Below are 21,339 nucleotides of genomic sequence, written 5' to 3'. Positions count from 1 at the left end.
AATATTTTCCAGCTCACTAATTGTCAATTTGTTCTAGCATCACTGTTAAAAAGGCTTTTTTACAATGCTCCAAAGTCCCACCTTCTTCATAAATCAAGAATCCTTATGTCATAATCAAGTGTGTTTCTGGAATTTCTATATATTCTACCGATCTATTTGTCTATCACCTTAATTACTGTAGCTTCTTAATAAGTCTTGCCGTTCAACAGGCAAGTCCTCCCATCTGGTTGTCCTTCTTTAAGAGTATGACTATCTTTGACTCTCTTTTTTTCCCAAACACTTTTCAGGATCAGCTCGTCAAGTTCCATAAAAGCAGAGTTAGGATTTTGACTTGGATTGTATTGAATTTATAGACCAATTTGAAAAGAACTGACTTTTCAAACATTGAGCCTTCCAGTATATGAAAATAGTATATCATTCCCTTTATTTAGTGTCTTCAATTTCTCACATTATATTTTGTAGTTACATTAAATAGTATTTTTCCCTGGAGTTTGTGCACATTTTTTGATAGATTTATTCTTAGGTACTTGATATTTCTTGTTAATTGTAAATGATACCTCTTTAAACTTTCATTTTCTAACACCTTTTTGCTAGCATAAGAAAGGAAATTGACTTTTGTATGTTGATTTGTATTCAGCAGCATCACTTAATTTTCTTATTGATTCTAATAATTTATCTTTAGAAGGCCTTGGATTTTCTACATACATAATTATATTATTTGTGACTAATGCCAGTTGTATTATTTCCTTTATAATCCTCATACCATTTTTTCTTGCCTTATGCCACTAGCTATGATCTCAGTATAAGTTAAATAGAAGTAATGATGATGGTAATCTTTTCTTGCTTCCAACCTCAAAGAAAAGCTTTCAATGTTTCATCTCTAGATATAATGTTTATTGCAGATTTTTTATGGACACCCTTTAGCAGATTAAGCAAATTTAATTTGCTATAAGTTTTCTTTAAAATCATGACAAATGTTGTAATTTGTACCTCTTTATATATTTCAGGCTTTATAATATTTAGAACACTTTTCTTTCTTTTTTTTTTTTTTTTAGTTTTATTTGCATTTATTTTATGCTGAATTTATTCCCAAGCCATAAATTTTTGTTTCTTCAGTTTCCTCTGGGATATCGTTTTCTTCTGTGCAACCTCCTCTTCTGGATTGGGAACAATTTGTTCCTTTTCAGTAAGCATCATCTCAATGTGGTCGGGGGAGCTCATGTATGGGTTAATCCAACCATGATCTCTATAAGCACAGCAGCACGTCTTGGGTGCTTTGTTCACCTGGATATGCTCAATGACCTGAGAATCTGCATCTAAACCCTTAAGTTCAGCATTACGCTCTACATTTTTAAGCATGTGCAGCAAAAATTCAGCACTCTTTTTGGGCAACCAACCCTGTGTCCAATCCCAATGTTTGGCCTGGGCGCACCTACAAACTCCACCATTAAAATGCCTGAATGGTACACATTGCTTCTGTAAGGTGACATCCTTCAGATACTTGGTGGCTTTACAGATATGCATACCCCCGATGGCCCTAGCAGTTTCACGGGTGTTCGTAAAGTGAACATGAAGATTTGAACCTCTTGATTTGCATAATTTTGTGGGATTTTCTGAGTCAAGTGAAAAGCAAACCATTTTCAAAGATCACCTTAGGCCATTCACTGGAAGAGCAAATACTTTTCTATTGTTTAGAATTTTTGCATATTTGTTGTTGAGTAAAATTGGCCTTTAATTTTCTTTTTCATATTGTCTTTGTTAGATGTTGATATCAATATTAATGCTAGTCTCATGAAACAAGTTGGAAAATGTTTTCTCTTTTTCTATTCTGTGGAAGAGTTTGTGAAATGTTGAAACCATACCAGTGTAATAGACAGGAGTTGTTTAGACAAGTATTGGAGGACTGAAAAGGTAAAGGGGGAACTGCAGTAACACAGAGACAGTAAATATAGGAAGCAGCTACCAATTCTAGGGAGGTAAAAGGACAAAGGGAAAAGGCTGGGTTATTAGAAATTATAAGCTTGGAGGAGGGACCTATAGAGCTGGGACCCAGACTTCTGGGGAGTGGTGCTGCCCAGATGGTGCTGGTATCTCAGGAGTCACACAAAAGAGTCAAGCTGCAGTTTACGCAAGGACTATTTCACTTCTAATTTGCTCTTTAAAAAAGGATGCCCTTCTTTAAGACATTTTATTCCCACCCATTGGAAAATTGCCATAATGTACTGAATCTGTTAGAACAAGACATTTTAGTACCATACATAAACCTACGACGTCCATAATTCAAATGGCACTCTGTACATGTGACATGATAAGCCACTGGCTATCCCCTTTCTGACTTCTAAAAATCTGCTGAGTTCTCTTATTTTCTTATATCCCCTTTATAATTTTCTTCAATCTTTTTTATCCCTTTGTATAGTTTTAATCTAATTTCAAGAACAACATGTGATAAACACATGCAATCAATAAACTATCATTAAATATCATATATAAAATTAGTCTGTTATAAATGTATTGTTTTGACATTTATTAAATTATACCTTATGTAATGAAATAATTGTATTAAAATTCATTTGCAATTTTAACATCTCTATTACATCTCCTTTTAATATCAACATTTGTTTTGTAGGTTCAAAGGAAAAAAACATGAAAATGAAAATCAAATTACAATCTTGTATTGATAGAAAACATATCAGCAAATAAGATGTCTGAGAAGAAGGGTACTTCAAAAGAGCTAGAGGATATCACTAGTCAATTTAGGAAGAAATCTAGATCACAGTTAGTGGAGGAGCCTGGATTTATTAAAGAAACATCAATTTTGTTAAATGAGACTTCTGATTACCTGGAAGGGAAACCTTCCAACCAGACTTATGAAACACATCCAGGGAAAAATACATTAGAGTCAACATCTTCCCATGGAAGCAAGTATAAGAGAAATGAAGAACAAAAGAAAAATCCTCAATTTGCTGAAACAAGCAACCTGCTGTCAAAAACAGAAACTTCACAAAGTTTATCATCAATAACTGAGATGACTGCAGAATGCCAGGTTTTCGTTGACATCCTGTCTCATGAAACAGTAGAAAAAGTTAGTCCACAAATCTCTGAAGAAAAGGAGAAAGGATTTAGCTTAGGGACAGATAACTTTACAGTTAACCTTAAAGCCAGGGGTTTACAAGAATTTCCTAAGGACATTCTAAAAATCAAATATGTAAAATATCTATATTTGGACAAGAATGAAATCAAAACTTTTCAAGGGGTGGACCCAGCTGATCTACTAGGACTTGAAATTCTATCCTTGCAAGAAAATGGATTATCATCACTTCCATCTGAAATTCAGTTACTTCATAATTTAAGGATATTAAATGTCAATCATAACCAAATATCACATACACCTAAAGAAATATCACAGCTTGGGAGTATCAGGCAAATCTTTTTAAATAACAATTACATTGAGAATTTTCCTTCTGACTTAGACAGTCTTAGAAACTTGGAAATTTTAAGTTTGGGTAAAAATAAATTAAGACATATACCAGACACTCTGCCTAGTTTAAAAAACTTGAGGGTTCTCAATCTGGAATATAATCAGTTAACAATATTTCCTAAAGCTCTATGCTTCCTTCCAAAGTTAATTTCATTAAACCTTACTGGAAACCTGATAAGCAGTTTGCCAAAAGAAATTAGGGAACTTAAAAATTTAGAGAAATTTTTACTGGATCACAATAAACTTACCTTTTTGGCTGTGGAAATTTTTCAGTTACTCAAAATTCAAGAACTCCAACTGGTTGACAATAAATTGGAAGTTATTTCACACAAAATTGAGAATTTCAGGGAACTTAGGATTCTTATGCTTGATAAAAATTTATTAAAAAGTATACCAGAGAATATTTCTTGTTGTATAATGTTAGAATGCCTTAGTCTTAGTGATAATAAATTAACAGAACTTCCTAAGAACATTCATAAGCTTAAAAATTTAAGAAAACTCCTTGTAAACAGAAATTATATAGTGAGAGTAACTGAAGATATATCTCATCTTAATAATATATGCAGTCTAGAATTTTCAGGAAATATAATCACAGATGTTCCCATTGAGATAAAAAACTGCAGAAAAATAACTAGAGTTGAATTAAATTATAATAAAATAATGTATTTTCCAGTGGGACTGTGTGCTTTAGATTCTCTCTATTATTTGAGTATTAATGGAAATTATATTTCAGAAATACCTGTGGATATATCTTTCAGTAAACAACTGCTTCATTTAGAGTTTAATGAAAACAAACTCCTCATATTTTCTGAGCATTTATGTTCTCTTATTAATCTTAAATATCTGGATCTTGGTAAAAATGAAATAAGGAAAATTCCACCATCTATTTCCAATCTGTTAACACTCCATGAACTTATTTTATGCTGTAATAAATTTGAAAATTTCCCTATAGAATTGTGTGCTTTAGAAAATTTGCAAGTACTTGATCTTTCAGAAAATCAATTACAGAAAATCCCTTCAGAGATCTGCAACTTGAAAAGAATCCAGAAATTAAACTTCTCAAGCAATCAGTTTATATATTTTCCTATTGAACTGTGCCAACTTCAATCACTGGAAGAGCTAAATATAAGTCAGATAAATGGGAGAAAGGTAAGAGACTGATATTTGGGGCTTTGGGGGAAGGAAGGACTAGAGGGGATCAGAATCTAAGCTGTATTATATCTGTGTATACATGTGTGTGTTTTAAACTTAGCTGGAATATTTTGTTTTTTAAGCATAGGCTTTTCCTCCTCAAAACATGGCTTACAAATATACTTCACAACACAAAAGCTTTACAGGAAAGTATTTCATTAAAATGATATGTGAAGCAATTAAAACTGATAATTTTGTAGATTTCTTTTTCAGTTTAATTGTAAAAGGAGTTTTAAAGTTGCAAATATCATATAAACACTTTATGGAAAATTGAGAAAAGAAGTTAAAAAAATCATTCCATAAGCATGCATTGTAATACAACTACTGGCATAAGTTGATACAACTTACTTTAATCTTTTTTTTTTTTGCTTATGTATATGATTTAATAAGCAATTATAATAAAACTGTACACTCGACTTTAAATTCTTCTATTTTTACCTAACATATCATAAGCTTTTCTCCTTTATATAACAATCTTCCCAATAATTTTACAACCAATACATGATTTATATAAATAATCCTTTTATGAATTCATAATTTTTCTTCATGAAAATGCTGTGATGAATTTCTTCTAAATATAGCCTTTTTCATATTTTGGACTATTTCCTTAGGAAAATTTCCCTAAAGAATTGCTAGATCAATGAGAATAAAAATTCTTATAGTTCAAAATTTCATTTTATTCAAAACTCTAAGAGTCAATTTTATGGAAATACCTTTTGAAAATTAAAACATTATTGAATATTAAGATCTCAGTAAACTAATGAAAAGAACACAGCTATTATCTAGCTATCTTTAATGTTGGACTATTATCTAAAGCAAGGTTTCCCAAAGTCTGATCCTAAAATCCCTAGTTCCATGAGCATCTGCTCAAAAAAAAGGGGAGGGGGGTGGGGAAGGCAGTGTCTGTGATCAAACAGCTTTAAGAAGCACTGGGTTCTTCTCTTGGAGAATCACAATGGATATTGATGTATCACAGGCTCTGAAGAGTCCTGTGCTAAAGAAACTGGTTTATCTCTATTTAATCCATATTTCCCAAATGTATTTGACCTTTTTGTAAACATAATACCTTTATATAATACATTTCCAGAAAGGCAATTCCAGGGGATACTTTCTTTTTTTTTTTTTTTTTTTTTTTTTGTCTTTTTCGTGACCGGCACTCAGCCAGTGAGTGCACCGGCCATTCCTATATAGGATCCGAACCCGCGGCGGGAGCGTCGCCGCGCTGCCAGCGCAGCACGCTACCGAGTGCGCCACAGGCTCGGCCCCCAGGGGATACTTTCTTAAGTAGATGAAATAATTAACAATACAGGTTGCGTTTAAAAAGTTGCTTTTGCACTAAAAGACACTTTAGTTCTGCAGTATAATCATCAGCTAATTCCTTGACTGATTAATAATCCTTACTTTCTCCTCCTGTATCTTAAGTGTGGGTGTCTCCAAGGTCATGTCTTTAACTTTCTCTTTTCTATTAACTCCTTCCTAGACCTCATCACACCTGCTGTCACTTGGTCCCCAAATCTATACAAAAAGCACATGATCCCCAAATCTCCATAACTAGAGCTGACCTTACACCAGTACTCTCATCCCATAGTTCCCAATTTTCCCTGGAAATTCTATGTTCAGTCCTTTTGTTGTTTCAAACTCTGCATAACTTCAAAATCAACTCATTTTTCTTTCCAGTGTAACTCCTTTCAAAACTTCTCCATTTCTGTTTGTGATGCCAACTTTCTTCAAAACTTCCAGGCTAAAAATCATGGAATTATCTTTGTTTCTTTTCCATCATCACATATACCTAATCTTACATCAAAATTATCTCATTTTTCCTCTGAAAAAGCTCTTGGGTAATCTTCCTCATTTTACAATGTCACTGTCTTTATCCTGGTCTGTGGTCATCACTCGTTTCATGTATCGATTACTGCAGGAGCCTCTTGGCTATCCTCCGACTTGTCTCTTCCCTTTAAGCAGGTCTTGCCAAAGCTATCAGACTTCATTCCAGAGGACTGCTCTCAGTGTATCATACCTGCCTGTCAGACTGCATATCTATTGCCTACTTAAAGTGGGTGATTGCTAAAGGCAATAGTCCGTATCATTGCATCATCATTTCAAAAGTCACCATCTGGAAAAAAAGATTTACAAGAACTCCTCTCAAGAAGCATGTCCTAAGAATCAACGGAGAATCAACATTTACTTGATTAGAATTGATTAGATAGGCTTTTTGCCCACTAGCTGTAAGCCATTGCCTCCTACCTAAGGACTTTTGTCCCATAAGTTTTTCAGCTAAAGAGCCCTGTCTAAAAATCAAACAAGAATCAAGATCTCTAAACCTCTACGAAGTTTCACCTTCTAAATGAAGCTTTCCTTTAGTTGTTTGATGTAGCTTCCCTAAACTTTCATACATCTGTTATTACTTGTATTCTTTATTTTGACACCTATTGCTTCATGTTGCTTCCTGATTGTTTCATATGTGTGTATTTTTTCCCCTGCATTAAACATTAATCTGAACTTAGGGACTGTCTTTTATGCTTCTTTTATATCTGGAAGAACATTGAGCACCTAATTCAGTATATACCTTGTTTGATTATTTCTGAGGGGCTTAAATATTCAAAATTCTTTTGTTCAGTAACAAAACTTCCTTTATTTCAAAAGCCAATTGCAAGGGCCTTATTTCTCTAAATATGCATACTTTGTCCCCTTAACAGAGTGTTATTTTGCAACACTTTTTGTACTAGGAATTTAAGTATAAAACATGCATATCAAATCATTTAAGATTCCAAGGAGCAATGTTGATGAGATGAAGTAGGAATGAAAAGATCAAATGGGGGATGGAGCAGTTGGAAGAGACATCAGGGAGAAGAAGTCAAAACAGGGTCAGATTGAGGGATGGAAGAAAAGGATTAAGAGGCAATGAACACTGAGTGTTGGGAGACTGAGGAAAGTGGGTTAGCAAGCCACAGGGTTGAACTGAGAGCATTAGTCAGATTGGAGAGGTACTTGGAAGACACACAACATCTTGTGGGTCTTAGCTAGAAGGAGGAATCACAAAGAATCTGTGACATAATGTAAATATCTCCTTTCTAAAACAAAAGCAAGCCAAGAAAAAAAAAAAAACAAAAAAACTCCCTCCCTCCATTTGATTTTACAAAAACTTTTAGTTATATAAATACTTATGTATTATAAAAGTATAATTATTTAATCTTTGTTACAGTTAACAAGACTTCCAGAAGAGCTGTCTAATATGACTCAACTTAAAGAACTTGATATCTCAAATAATGCAATAAAAGAGATTCCAAAAAATATAGGGGAATTAAGAAGTTTGGTTAGTTTACATGCATACAACAATCAAATAAGTTATCTTCCACCATCTTTTCTATCTTTAAATGATCTCCAGCAACTAAACCTGAGTGGTGAGTGTTAAACATAATCAATAAGCATAATCAATAAGTAGAGTATTAATGTCTGGTTGCAAATTTTGCTGGCAAGATACAGCATGGCAAAGAGTCAACATAATGTATTAAGTGCCCACGGAGGAAAAGGGCTATCCTAGGTACAGAAAATGAGAGCAAGGTATAATGTCCAGTTCTGCCCTGAGAGAGGTTATGATCCAGCTGAGGAAGCAGAACATATTTTCATTTATTTTCTGTCTTCTCTGCCTATACCCAGTCGTTTAGTATTTCTTCCCTTTCTGAACCTGACCTCACCTCTCCCTCCACACACACCTATGCAACCTCGGCTCAGCATTTTCTCTGCATTCCCTTCTCTGCTGGCTTCCCTCAGCACCACACTCTCCCGAGTGAGCCACGGGCCGGCCCCCTTCTCTGCTGGCTTCCCTGATCCCACTCCTATACCCTACAGTACTCTAATATCGTACACACTCTCTTACAAAATAAAGTACTACAATAACCAAAACAAAATAAAAATTGCATAGTAGAAAAAAAAGTAAATTGCTCACTCTGAAGATAACAGAAAAGATTTCCCGAAATACAACAAATATTAGGTTGATATTTTTCTTAATAATTTTGACTATGAAATATTTCAAACTTACAGAAAATAATAAACACCTATATACCTACTCCTAGATATAAGATGCTAACATTTTGGGATGTTAACATTTTGTGATATTTACTTGAGATATTTTTGATTGTTAAAAAATAAAATAATAGAGTTGAAACTTTTTTTGTACTTCTCCCCAAAGTAGAAGTAACCGCTACACTGAAACTGGTGGATATCTTTTTTATCCATAATTTTATACTTATATATTTCCCAATAAAAAGTGGTACTATTTTGAGTTTTTAAATCTTGTTAAATTATATCATTGTATTTTCTGTAACTTGTGTTTTACATTCATTGTATTTCTAAAATCAATCCATGCTAATTATATATGTAGAACTAGTTCATTCATTTTAAATGCTATATAATATTCAATTACATGGTTAATTTGTTGGTTACCCTGTTGATAGGCAATTAGGTTGTTTCCAATTTGTTTTCTATTACAAACATCCTTGTACGCTTGCCTGGTTTACATCTGCTTGAGTTTGTCTAGGGCATAAAGCTATAAGTAGAATTGCTGCATCAGAGCATACGTACATCTTAAGTTTCATTAGATTTTGATAAATTGATCTCCATAGTGGTTGTACCAGCTAATCACATGAACAGTTGAATTTACAGGATTGTATCTTTCAGTTAGAAGCAGCATTTATAACCAGAGCTCCACATCTTATTAAATTTAGAGGACTTTTAGATTAAAAACAAAGCTCATCTCTTTGCTATAATAATACTAGTAGGACAGTAAAACCTACAGTAATACACCAATACTTAGTCAGATATAGTGCAATTGACATTTGTTTCCTGAACCCCCAGAACTCCCAGTAAGCTGTCTTGTGCAGGTATATGTTGGTTATTTCATAAAGTTTACCATGGATCTGGGAATAAAGGAATGGGAATAACACAAGTTCAAATGCTACAAAAGCTCATTATTCTTGCCAAGATTCAGCCTTTTTTAAAACAAATAATTTTCAAAATTTTCAGTTTTGAAATGTGAAAACTTCAGTTTTCAAAATGAAGTTTTGAAAATTTTCATTTTAACAACTGTTGCCAGTGTTCTGATTGGTTTTATGGAGGAGCAGATTTTTTGGAAGTCCTTACTCTGTCATCCCATCTGTATTTTGCCTTCATTTTTAAAAGATAACTTGCAGTTAATTTATAATCTAGATTGACATTCATTATATTTTATCCTATTGATTCTATTGTCTCCTGGCTTTCATTATTAATGTTGAGAATCTGTCAGTCTAATTTGCTAATTAGAAGTTAACTTGTTTTTCATCATTGGTTGTTTTTTTTAAGACTAAATTTTTTTTAGAGCAGTTGTAGATTTACAGCAAAATTGAAAGTATAGAAATTTCTCATATATCCCCTGTCCCCACATATGCATTGTCTCCCCTATTATCAACATTCTTCATCAGAATAGTGCATTTGTAACATTGATGAACCTACATTGACATATTATTATCATACAAAGTTCATAGTTTATATTAGGGTTCACTCTTAGAGTGGTACATTATAGAACGTACAAGTAAGGCTTGAACAATTGTGTGATGACATGTCCACCATTACAGTACCATACAGAGTATTTTCACTGCTCTAAAAATCCTCTGTGTTCCGCCTATTCATCCCTCCCGTATTAGTCCATTTATGTTTCTTATAACATAAATACCCGAGACAGCATGATTTATAAAGAAAACGATTTATTGCTTACAGTTTCTGAGGCTGGGAAGTCTAAAGTCCAGGGAACACATTTAGTGAAGCTCTTGGTAGTGGCAACAGTGACCCAGGGTCTCACGTTGCAAGATGGCAGAAGGTGAGAGAGCCAGCTCCTGGTGTGCTCTCCTTTTAAAGCCCTCCAAATCACGCCCCTGACCGTGGCATGGTCCTACAATCTATTCATCTCTTCAAGGCCCCATCTCTCAATTACCATAATAGGATTTCCCACCTTCAATGGTTATGGTGGGGATTAAGCCTCAATGGGGCTGAGGGGACATCCAATCTACAGCACCCCCTCCGATCCCTGAAAAGCACTGATCTTTTTACATCTCCATAGTCATGCCTTTTCCAGAATGTCATATAGTTGGAATCATACACTATGTAGCCTTTTCAGGTTGGCTTTGTCACTTATTATGCATTTAAGTTTCCTCTGTGTCTTTTCATGGTTTGATAGTTTACTTCTTTTTAGCACTGAATAGTATTCCATTATCTGGATATACCACTGTTTATTTATCATTTCACCTGAAGGACATCTTTGTTGCTTCCAAGTTTTGGCAATTATGAATGAAGCTGCTATAAACATCCATGTGCAAGTTTTTGTGTGGACATAAGTTTTCAACTCCTTTGGGTAAATGCCAAGGAGTGTATTTGTTAGATCATATGGTAAGAGTATGTTTACTTTTGTTAAGAAACCACCAAGCTGTCTTCCAAAGTGGCTATACCATTTTGCATTCCCACCAACAATTAATGAGAGTTCCTGTTGCTCTACAACCTTGTCAGCATTTGGTGATGTCAGTGTTCCAGATTTGGGCCATTCTAATAGGTGTGTAGTGATATCCCATTGTTGCTTTAATGATGTATAATATGGAGCATCCTTTCACATGCTTGTTTGTCATTTGTATATATTCTTTGATGAGGGCTCTTAAAGTCTTTGGCCCATTTTTTCATCAAGTTGTTTTCTTGTGTTGAGTTTCAAGTGTTCTTTGTGTATTTTGGATAACAGTCCTTAATCAGATATGTCCTTTGCAAATATTAATAGTTTCTGGTTTTGGATTTCTGTGAGTTTAGCCTGTGTGACTGTGAATGGATATATTTTTATTTACTCCTCTTAGCTTTTGTTGGGCTTCTTGTGTCTCTGGATTGACATGTTTCAAGTGTTCTGGAAAGTTCTAAGTCATGATATCTTCAAATATTTCTTGCATCCCATTCTCTTTCTCCAGTCTGTCTGTAGTTCTAAAAGTAAAATGTATATTAGACTTAAGTATTTTATTCTTTTTGATGGTATTGTAAATGGGATTGTTTTCTTAATTTCCTTTTTGGATTATTTATTGTTAATGTATAAAAACAACTGATTTTTATATGTTGATTTTGTATCCTGCAATTTTGCTCAATTCATTTATTAGTACTAACAGATTTTTGTGTGTGTGTGGAAATTAACAAGAACAAAGGAGGACAGCAAGAGAGGAAAAGAGGAACAAAAGAATTACAGGGCTGTGCATGTCTTTAAATATTACAATAACCACCACCAGGAAAGCAGCTGTAACCTGAGTAGGGGGAGTAAGACAAAGGCCAGCCTCTGTGCCGGTCCCTCATGGACTGAGAGGTCCTAACAGGGACTGACAGGTCACAAGACAGGTCAAAATGCACAGACACAGTATTTTAACAACAAGGTCCATATTAGCCCTCTGACACCAGCAAGCTTCCCTAGCAATTTTTGCTGCCATCCCTATGGCTGCTGCTGCCATGCTGGGCAATTGGGGATTGTCGGCAGGTGAGTGAAAAAGCCACAGTATATTCTTACCAAAATTCTGCTGCTTTTTTTTTTTTTTTTTTTTTTTTGGTAATCATTAAGAGGTCTCCCGGTTGCTGTAAGATTTGAAAATGTTATTCTGTAAGTCTTTGGTAATTTATGGTTGTTTCAGTGGATACTGATTCTTTGATGGACCTTGTTTCCCATTTTCCATGACATCCTTCTTAGGTCTGGTTTTTTGTATATTTATACTCTTGGATTTCACTGAGCCTTTTGTCCATATATTTTAATATGGACAAATCTGGGGATTCTTTAACCATTATTTCTTCAAATATTTTTTTCTGCCCCATTCTCTCTCTTTTCTCCTTCTGGAATTCTAATTACCTTTTCATATTGTCCTACAAGTCCCTAAAGCTCTGTGGTAAATAAATAAATCTCTGTGATGTGTATGTATGTGTGTCCATACGTATACTCTTATCAATCTGTTTTCCAGTTTATGAACTATTTTACCATCTCTATTCTGCTGTTAAATCCATCCAATTAATTTTTTATTTCAAATATTGTATTTTTCAGTTCCAGTATTTCCATTTATTTCTTTTTTATAGTTTATGTTTCCTCCTAAGATTTTCATTCACTATGAGCATATCTTTCTTTACATTCTTGGGCATAGTTATACTAGCTGTTTTAAAAACTTGTATGTAAACTACAACAACTGAGTCATCTTCTCTCTTGGAAGTGAGCCACATTTTCTTTTTTTCCTCTGTTTTGAATCATGAACTCTATAATCTGTTTCCCTCCAAAGGATGTTGATATTTGTTATTATTGTTGTTGTTGCTCTTACTTCATCAGGCACTTAAGTTGGCTGGACGAAAATAGCTCTTCATACACATCAGTTAAATATTTTTAGCCTTTAGCTGTTGTATAACTTACCTATTGCTGCCTGTCAAATTTCCACAAAATTTAGCTGCTTAAGTTCAGGAGCATTTATTTTAGCTGACTTGTTCTATCTCAGAGTCCTGTATGACTTGCAGTCAACCTGCCAGCTGGGGCTGCAGTCAGGCTTGACTGGGCCTGGTGGATCTGCTTCCAAGTTTACTCATATGGCTGTTGGCAACAGGCTTTAGTTCCTTGCCATATGAGCCTGTCCATGACATGGCAACTGTTTTTTCCCAGAATGGGTGATACCAGAGAGAGAGAGAGAGAGTATGCCCAAGACAGAAGCAGCAGTATTTTTAAAAACCTAATCTTGGAAGTGACATATCATAAAATAACTGAAACAAGACCTAAATAAGTGAAGAAAACGTAGTGTTCATAAACTGGAAGCCTCGATATTGCTTACATGTCAGTTCTCTCAAAACTTGTCTCTAAATTCAACTCAATTCCAATAAAAATCCCAGCAGGCTTTTTTTTTTTTTTTTTAGAAAACAATGAGGTAATTCTAGAATTTATAGAAAAAGTCAAAGGAACTAAAATAGCTGAAATAATTTTGAAGAAGAAAAACGAAGTTGGATGACTCACACAACCTGATTTCAAGACTTATGCAAAACTGTAGTGAAGACAATGTGGTATTGGCAAGCCAATAGACACAAAGATAAATGGAACAGAATAGAGAGTCTAGAAATAGACCCACACAGACACGGTCAATTGATTTTTGACAAATGTACAAAGGTAATTCAAGAGAGAAAGAATAGTATTTACAACAAATGGTGCAGGAACAACTGGATGTCCAAGAGCCAAAAAAACAAAACAAAACAAACAACAATTACAGCAAAACTTTGATCCCACACCCCATATAAAAAATTAACTCAAAATGAATCACACACCTAAATGTAAAAGCTAAAACTAAAACACTTCCAGATAAAAACACAGAAGAAAATTCTTCGTAACCCTGGCAAAGATTTCTTAGATACAACACCAAAATCACAATCCATAAACAGAAATAATTGATAAATTGGATTCCATCAAAATTAGAAATTTATGCTCTTCATAAGGCATTGTTAAGAGAATGATAAGCCACAGATTAGAAAAAATGTATTTGCTGAATTGGTAAAAAATAACTTTGAAAACAAAACTAAGAAGTCAAACATCTCAATAAAAATCGATATAAGTTTTGAAGAGATAATTTACAAAGAATGTATATGAGTGGCAAATAAGAACAAGAAAATATGCTCAGTATCATTAATTGTTAGAGAAATGCTAATTAACTGTACAATGAGATATCACTGTTAGAATAGCTAAAATTAAAATCTGACAATATCAAAAACTGTTGAAATATGGAGTAACTGTAACTATGATGCATTGATGGCAGGAATGAAAAATAATAAACAACTTTGGAAAACAGTTTGGTAGTTTCTTATAAAGGTATAAATACACTTACCACATGACCCATCAATCACATTTCAATACACTTTTAAGTGAAATGAAAACTTATGTTCCATAAAAAACTGAGTGCAAACATATAGAGTGGCTTTATTTGTAATCACTAAAATTGAAAACTCCTCAAATGTTCTTTATTTAACGAATGGATAAATTATTTACATCCATATAACAAAATACTTCTTATTGATAAAAAAGAATGGGGCTGGCCGGTTAGCTCAGTTGGTTACAGTGCAACCTTATAACACCAAGATCAAGGGTTTGGATCCCTGTACTGTCCAGCTGCCAAAAATAATAATGATGATGATGATGACAAAAAGGAACAAAACTATTGATACACAAAACAACATTGATTAATCTCAACTGCTGCTGTGGATTGATTGAATTGTGTCCCCAAAGTTCATATATTAGAAGCTTAATTCCCACTGTAACTATTGAGGATGGAAAATCCTATTATAGTAATTGAAAGGTGGGGCCTTGAAGAGTTGATTAGATTGTAGCACCATGCTGTGAACGGATTAATAATGGTGGTCATGGGCATTGTTCTGAGGGCTTTAAAAGAAGAGCACATGAAAGGTTAGTTTCTCTGTGCTCTGCCAATTTTCTGCCATGTGAGATCCCTGGGTCACTGTCACCACCACCAAGACCCTCACCAGATGTGTGCCTTGGACACTGGACTTCCTAGCCTCTGAAACTGTAAGCAATAAATTTCATTTTCTTATAAATTACCCAGTTCCAAGCATTTTGTTACAAGCAAAAGAAACAGACAAATACAAATGCTAAGTGAAAGAAGCCAGTCCCTAAAGACTATATACTGTGATTTATAACATACATGTTATACTTACATCTGTGTATACATATGTATATATATAAATCTAGGTTTATAATATATATATATATGTTACACACACACACACACACACACACACACACACACACACACACACACACACACACACACACACACACACAGAAATGATGAGCAAGACTAATATCCAGATCTAAATACCATTTTCCACTGAAAGGAACCAGGTTCCTTTATTTATTTTTATAAATAATATAACTATAAAATATATAAATAATGTAAAAGCAAACTACTTTAGGCCTCAATTTTTTGCCACAATTTAACTTTTTATATTAGGTTTATATTGTATTAAGATGATACTGAAAAATTACATTCAAGGAGGCAGAGCTTAATCCCTTCATCCCTTGAGGGTGGCTTAGACTTAGTGACTAGCTTCCAAAGAATATAGTATGGAAAGGAAAATATTATAACATAATATTGGAGAAACCTGGCAGACACTACGTTAGCCGAGGGATCAAGGTTAACATCACTAGTGATATCATGTGGATACTAGGTATCCCTTATATGATGTGATGAGGACACTTCACTTCTGTAATATTCTTTCCCAAAACCCATAATCCCAGTCTAATTATAAGAAAATATTTTAGACAAATTTAAATTATGGAACATTCTACAAAATTCCTAACTAGTACTCCTTAAAACTGTCAAAGTCATGAAAAACAAGGAAAGACTGATGAACTGTCACAGACCAGAGAGGATATAAATATATGCAATGTGACATCCTGGAACAGATGAACATTGATTTAAAAGAAACAAAACTAATTAGTCCAAAAAAGTCTGGAGTTTACTTAATAGTAATATCATTGTTGGTTTCCTAGATTGGACAAATGTAGTGTGATAATGTGAGATAACATTAGGAGAATCTAAAACTGGGTGAGGAGTATACAGGAACTTGCTACAGTCTTTGCAACTTTTCTGTAAATCTGAAATTATTCTGAACAAAGTTTATTTTAAAAATTACCATCACTCTTACTCTGTAAGGTCCTTTGCTGTATTATAAAAGGATAGTTTCCTGACTCCTTTTGCCACCTTTAGGAGAGGAAGGAACCACAGCTCATTTTCTATACACCCTCCTTTTCACTCCTAGCACATGGACATCAGTAGAAACTTGTGACTTGCCAGCACTGTAAATGTCCTCTGGTACACTGCTAACAAGGCATACTAGATTCCCCATACATGGTTGTTATTTGTCTCCATAATTTTCTTTTATAGGAAGGTATAATTCAGTTAAAATTTTTTCTATTAGGAAATAACCTGACAGCTCTGCCTACTGCTATCTACAATCTTTTTTCGCTGAAGAAAATAAATTTTGATGACAACCCTTTGCTAAGACCTCCAGTGGAAATCTGTAAAGGAAAACAGTTGCATACTATTGCACACTATCTACAGAGGGCAGATGAAAGAGATGGTAGGTGATAAGTGATTGACAATCTTACCAGTCATTTTCTGATATCACTTGTAAATTAAAAGATAGTTTGCTTTAACTGGAGGCTTTCAATCTGGAAGAGACATTGAAATATTTATCATCTTTTCCAAAGGTTAGGAGTTTATTTTGATAATTCAGATTATTTAATACAGGTCTCTACAAACTGAGCTATTGAAAACAGGCAAATCCAAGTAGAGGGGTGGACTGCGTCCTTCCCATTGGCCTTAATGCCCTTCAATAGGTTTTTCATCATGGTTCTGGCCAGACTCAAGAGATTTCACACACAGATTTCTTTATCAGTTCTGATCTGTTTTACCAGATGTAGCTGTTCTAAAAGACGTATTTGGCCTTGAAGGAAGTCCACAAATTCCTTCCATTGATGCCAGTCAGTTTCTGGCCCACTGTTACCATCTGTCTGAAATCCTTAGACAGTCTTTATGCCTTCTGTCCTTGAGCTCTCCATTGTGTGCCTCTGATTATTTTGGACAGGAGGTTCATTTTCTTTAAATGTTCTTTCGTTGGCCAAGATGGAAGACTGATTTCTCCAAGTCTTTGGGAGGGAAGCTTCACTGTCCAATTCTTTCCCTGGGGCTGGGTTCCGAACAATTGGACTTTTCTCTAGGATTCTGACTTTGCCACTCATTCTCACTCCTCAGAGTGAATCCAGGTTTTGGTCATCCAATTTACTGTAATAGACAAATATCAATCTAGATTTGGGGAAATAAAATATAGAAAACCGCCCCTCAAAATCATCCTATCATGTACCTTGTCTACATAATCAGGAGTCTGTACCAGCATAATCTCATAAGCTTGTGAGATAACTAAAAATGTACGGTTCTTTGTAAGCCACAATATACATTCATATACATGGCTATCATTCAGAAGCATTTGCAAGACTTGGGTCTCATTGATGGAAGACCTAAGAGATAAAATTAAAAGTCAAAGTAGCTGTCTTCTTTAACTTGCTGTGTAAGCTGATTGTGCTAATTAGAAAAGGGCTATGAAGTTACGTGATTGAACCTCCTTAATAAAATTCTGTTTCTCAAGTTCCCAAGGAAGGAGGATTCATGTGGGTGTAGCCTCCATGGGATAAGTGCAATAGGCAATGGCAACAGATCAATGTGAGCAAAAATAAGAGAGCTCCAGTCATTTATCTCCTTCCTCTATGCCCAAGGAGCCTTCATATTGCAGGCTTGTCATCCACTGAGGGTGGGCAGAAGTCAGCATGGGAGATGTATTTACTCTGCAATTAACAATGAAAACAGGTTCCCTTTCATAAACTTTTAAATAGGGAATTAGAATTTTTACTTACATCATTAGCATGCAATCTAGCCTGAGGGATTAGTAGTGTATATAAAATTTTTGAAAATGGAAAGACTAGAACATATTTGAGATGACCATGGCAGGTAGGAGATCTCTAGTGCTTGAAAAATCGCATAGTATCTTGGTCAACAAAAAATGGACCTATTCAAATTAGCTGGAAGCTTTTTGAAAAAAACTACAAGCGCTGATTTCTAAGCCAACACTTATTAAATAAGTGATTTGAATATAAAATATGCACATATACACCATATTTATAGTAGATGTGAACTTGGTTTCTCATGTTGGTATATAAAGAAGTACATTAAAAAGCCAGAATTGAAGGAAGGAGTTAAATTCATTTTGAATGCTAAAAGAATTAAAGAATTTGGAGGGCTGGCCAGTTAGCTCAGCTGGTTAGAGTGTGGTGCTATTACACCAAGGTCAAGGGTTTGGAACTCGCACCTGCCAGCTGCCAAGAAAAAAAAAGAGGCAGAGTTTGGAAACAACTTTGAAGTTGCTTATAATATCCTTTTAAACAGCCATTTTAAATTGTGGAATTTTTCAGATTTTAAAAGAAATGGAACAAATGGCTCAAATGTCAGTTCATATATTAGATACATGTTGTCATTTCAATTTTACTTGACATGTACATTTGATAGAAGCACAGAACTAAGAAACCTGGATATAATAGTAACTGAAAATAGAGTATATTTTTCAAAAGAGATAACTCAACTTTTTTTTCATATTGTAATACAGAGAAAATCTTAGAGAAGATATTCAAAATAGTTGCCAAAAACATCACTGAAACAAATTTTGAATTTTTGCGTCAAAAACTAAACCTGGCAAATTCAGAAACTGATACGCCTACAAAGAGGTATGTATGAGCAATATTTGGTACTAGTTTATTCTTATATTTTGATTTATATCATATTGATTTTACATGGTTTTGAAATATTCATATTAACATAAACTCTAATTTACTGTAGAAGACTGATTTTAGTTTATTACGTATTTGTGATCCACGGTGGGAGGCCATATAGCGTAGAGGCCATATAGCGTAGTAAAGAGCATGGGCTCGAAAACTGACTACTTGGCTTTTAATCCCAGCTGGCTTCGTGACCTTGGGCAAGTCTTTTAACTTCTTTGTGCCTCAGTTTCTTCACTGGTAAAATGGGTATACTTACCTAAGAGAGTTGTCATGAGAATCAAATGAAGTCAACTGTAAAGTATGTAGTACAGTAGTCCTAATGAACTGATTATAGTAAATGATCCACAATTATTGTGAGGTCTTGAGAATTGAATGTAAATTAAATTATTGCTTTTCTATAAGGAAATAAGGGATGGGATGGAGCTAACATTCACTTTCTATGTGCCAAGCTCTGTACTAAACTTTTTACATAGATTCTCTTCACCAATTAATTTTATCCTCACTTCAATCTGGTAAATTGGTTTGAAATCTTAGATATACAATATTTAAGTAGTTTAAAACAGTGTTCTTAATTGATAATTAAAGTAATTATTATTTTAAATTTTTTCAGCAGTGTGTCATTAAGGGAAAGAGTCCACCAAGCACTTGTTACATGGAAAACGGAAAGTTCCAACTTATCAATAAGTACTACTGCTTTAAAAGACCGACTAATTCGGGCACTAACCATGATAGGAGCATATGAAATCATGGACAAAATAACAGCTTTAAATCTCTTTACACGTGCAATTAAATTCTAACCAATGGATCAATAATAAAAAATGAAAACTTATGATGCACTTATATAATTGAAACTGTATTTTTGATCCATCTCACTTCACTTTTATCACAAGAGAATTACATGTCATGTCTTTTTTCATGCATTCATAAGAGATGATAACAATTTATGACCAGCACTCTAATGTTATCATAAAATGAGAGACATTCTTTTGTGCATTTGTTCAGTTGCCTTGAAATGATGATATTGAATTTGAAAATAATTCAATTACAAATTTTCCATTATATAATGCTTTTATATAGCCCAAGATTTATAGGTAATAAGGCTATTAGTGACTTTCATTGGAGTTAGAAAGCTGTTTCTTTTTAGATGCTGGCTTTAAAACAGAAACAAATAGACCATCCCTACTGTTTCTCCATTAGGAATAGGATAACTTGTTAAATATAAACTGGGGGCAGGGCCAGCAATTCTCTAATGAGTGTCCAGACAGGACTGGTAGAGTGGCTATCTGTTGTCTTGCCTGTAATGTGTGTCTCTCCCTTTCTTCTGCTATCAGCAACCCTCTTTCATAGAGAGTATGCATTGCATATATTTTAGGTGGAGGCGACCTTGTCATATGCAGCCCTCTTCCCTCTCCCCTGCAGCCACTATCATCTAGCTCTTCTATCCACTTAAATTCATAGTGATTGACTCAGGGAAAGCCATTTAACTCAAGCCAGGCCATAAAGTTTCCCTTGGACCTTTCTGCAGAGCTAATGGGGAAAATGCACTCTTTCTGCTGGTAGGTTATAAGTCTTGGAGTCTTCGTATATCATGCACAGCTTGTGGTAGTCTGTCTGACACTGAATGCAGAGAGAATCATGACTATAACGTTTGAGCCCCAAATCCAGCCATGTCTGAAGCTAACTATACTTGTACTTCTGAACTTTTCACTTAAGCTATTGTGATTTGGGTTTTTATAACTTTGAATGAAAAGAGACCTAATACAAGTGGTTAAGAATATTGTAGACATATGGTTTTTGTTACTTTAAAAAATAGTTTTCTAACATCAAGGTCCAAGGTTTTGTTCCCTGTACTGGCCAGCCATCAAAAAAAAAAAAAAGAAAGAAATAAAAAATAAAATAATAATTTTCTATGTGAGACCAGTCAAACTAAATTAAAGAAAGGAATTTATTTTGCAGGTTGGAATTTAAACAATATATATTGTTGTTATTTTGTAAGTGCAAACTGAAATATTGGTTCAACAACTATAAAGCCTACATCTCTAATCCTTTCTTATTTTTAAACTTTTTCCATAGGGACAAGCATATCTTTGGGTTTATATTGGTTTAATAACAGCTGTTAGTGTTCTCCACTGAAGGCAAGGTACTTTAATAAAACAGCAAAGTGGGGGCTGGCTGGTTAGCTCAGTTGGTTAGAATTCTGCCTTGTAACACCAAGGTCTAAGGGCTTGGATCCCCTACTGGACAACCACCAAAAAAGAAAAAATAGAAC

General features: G+C 34.3%; 2 protein-coding genes across 2 annotated transcripts; one reads left to right on the top strand and one right to left on the bottom strand.

Moving 5' to 3' along the window:
* Positions 1-1,083: 1,083 nt before the first annotated feature.
* On the bottom strand, positions 1,084-1,634 carry LOC134380607 (large ribosomal subunit protein uL22-like). The gene is made up of 2 exons (XM_063100628.1): positions 1,599-1,634; positions 1,084-1,557 (listed from the first exon to the last, which is right to left on the bottom strand). The coding sequence occupies exon 2, from the start codon at positions 1,522-1,524 to the stop codon at positions 1,084-1,086; it is 441 nt and encodes a 146-aa protein (XP_062956698.1). The 5' UTR covers positions 1,525-1,557; positions 1,599-1,634.
* Positions 1,635-2,701: 1,067 nt separating this feature from the next.
* On the top strand, positions 2,702-19,867 carry LRRD1 (leucine rich repeats and death domain containing 1). Its single transcript, XM_063098648.1, has 5 exons — positions 2,702-4,627; positions 7,872-8,070; positions 16,661-16,822; positions 18,899-19,016; positions 19,681-19,867. Exons 1-5 carry the CDS (start codon positions 2,702-2,704, stop codon positions 19,865-19,867), a joined length of 2,592 nt encoding a protein of 863 aa, XP_062954718.1.
* Positions 19,868-21,339: the final 1,472 nt, after the last annotated feature.

The sequence above is a fragment of the Cynocephalus volans genome, chromosome 6 (genome assembly GCF_027409185.1).
Source record: "Cynocephalus volans isolate mCynVol1 chromosome 6, mCynVol1.pri, whole genome shotgun sequence".
NCBI classification, from domain to species: Eukaryota; Metazoa; Chordata; class Mammalia; order Dermoptera; family Cynocephalidae; genus Cynocephalus; species Cynocephalus volans.
This window is presented reverse-complemented; position numbering and strand designations above follow the sequence as displayed.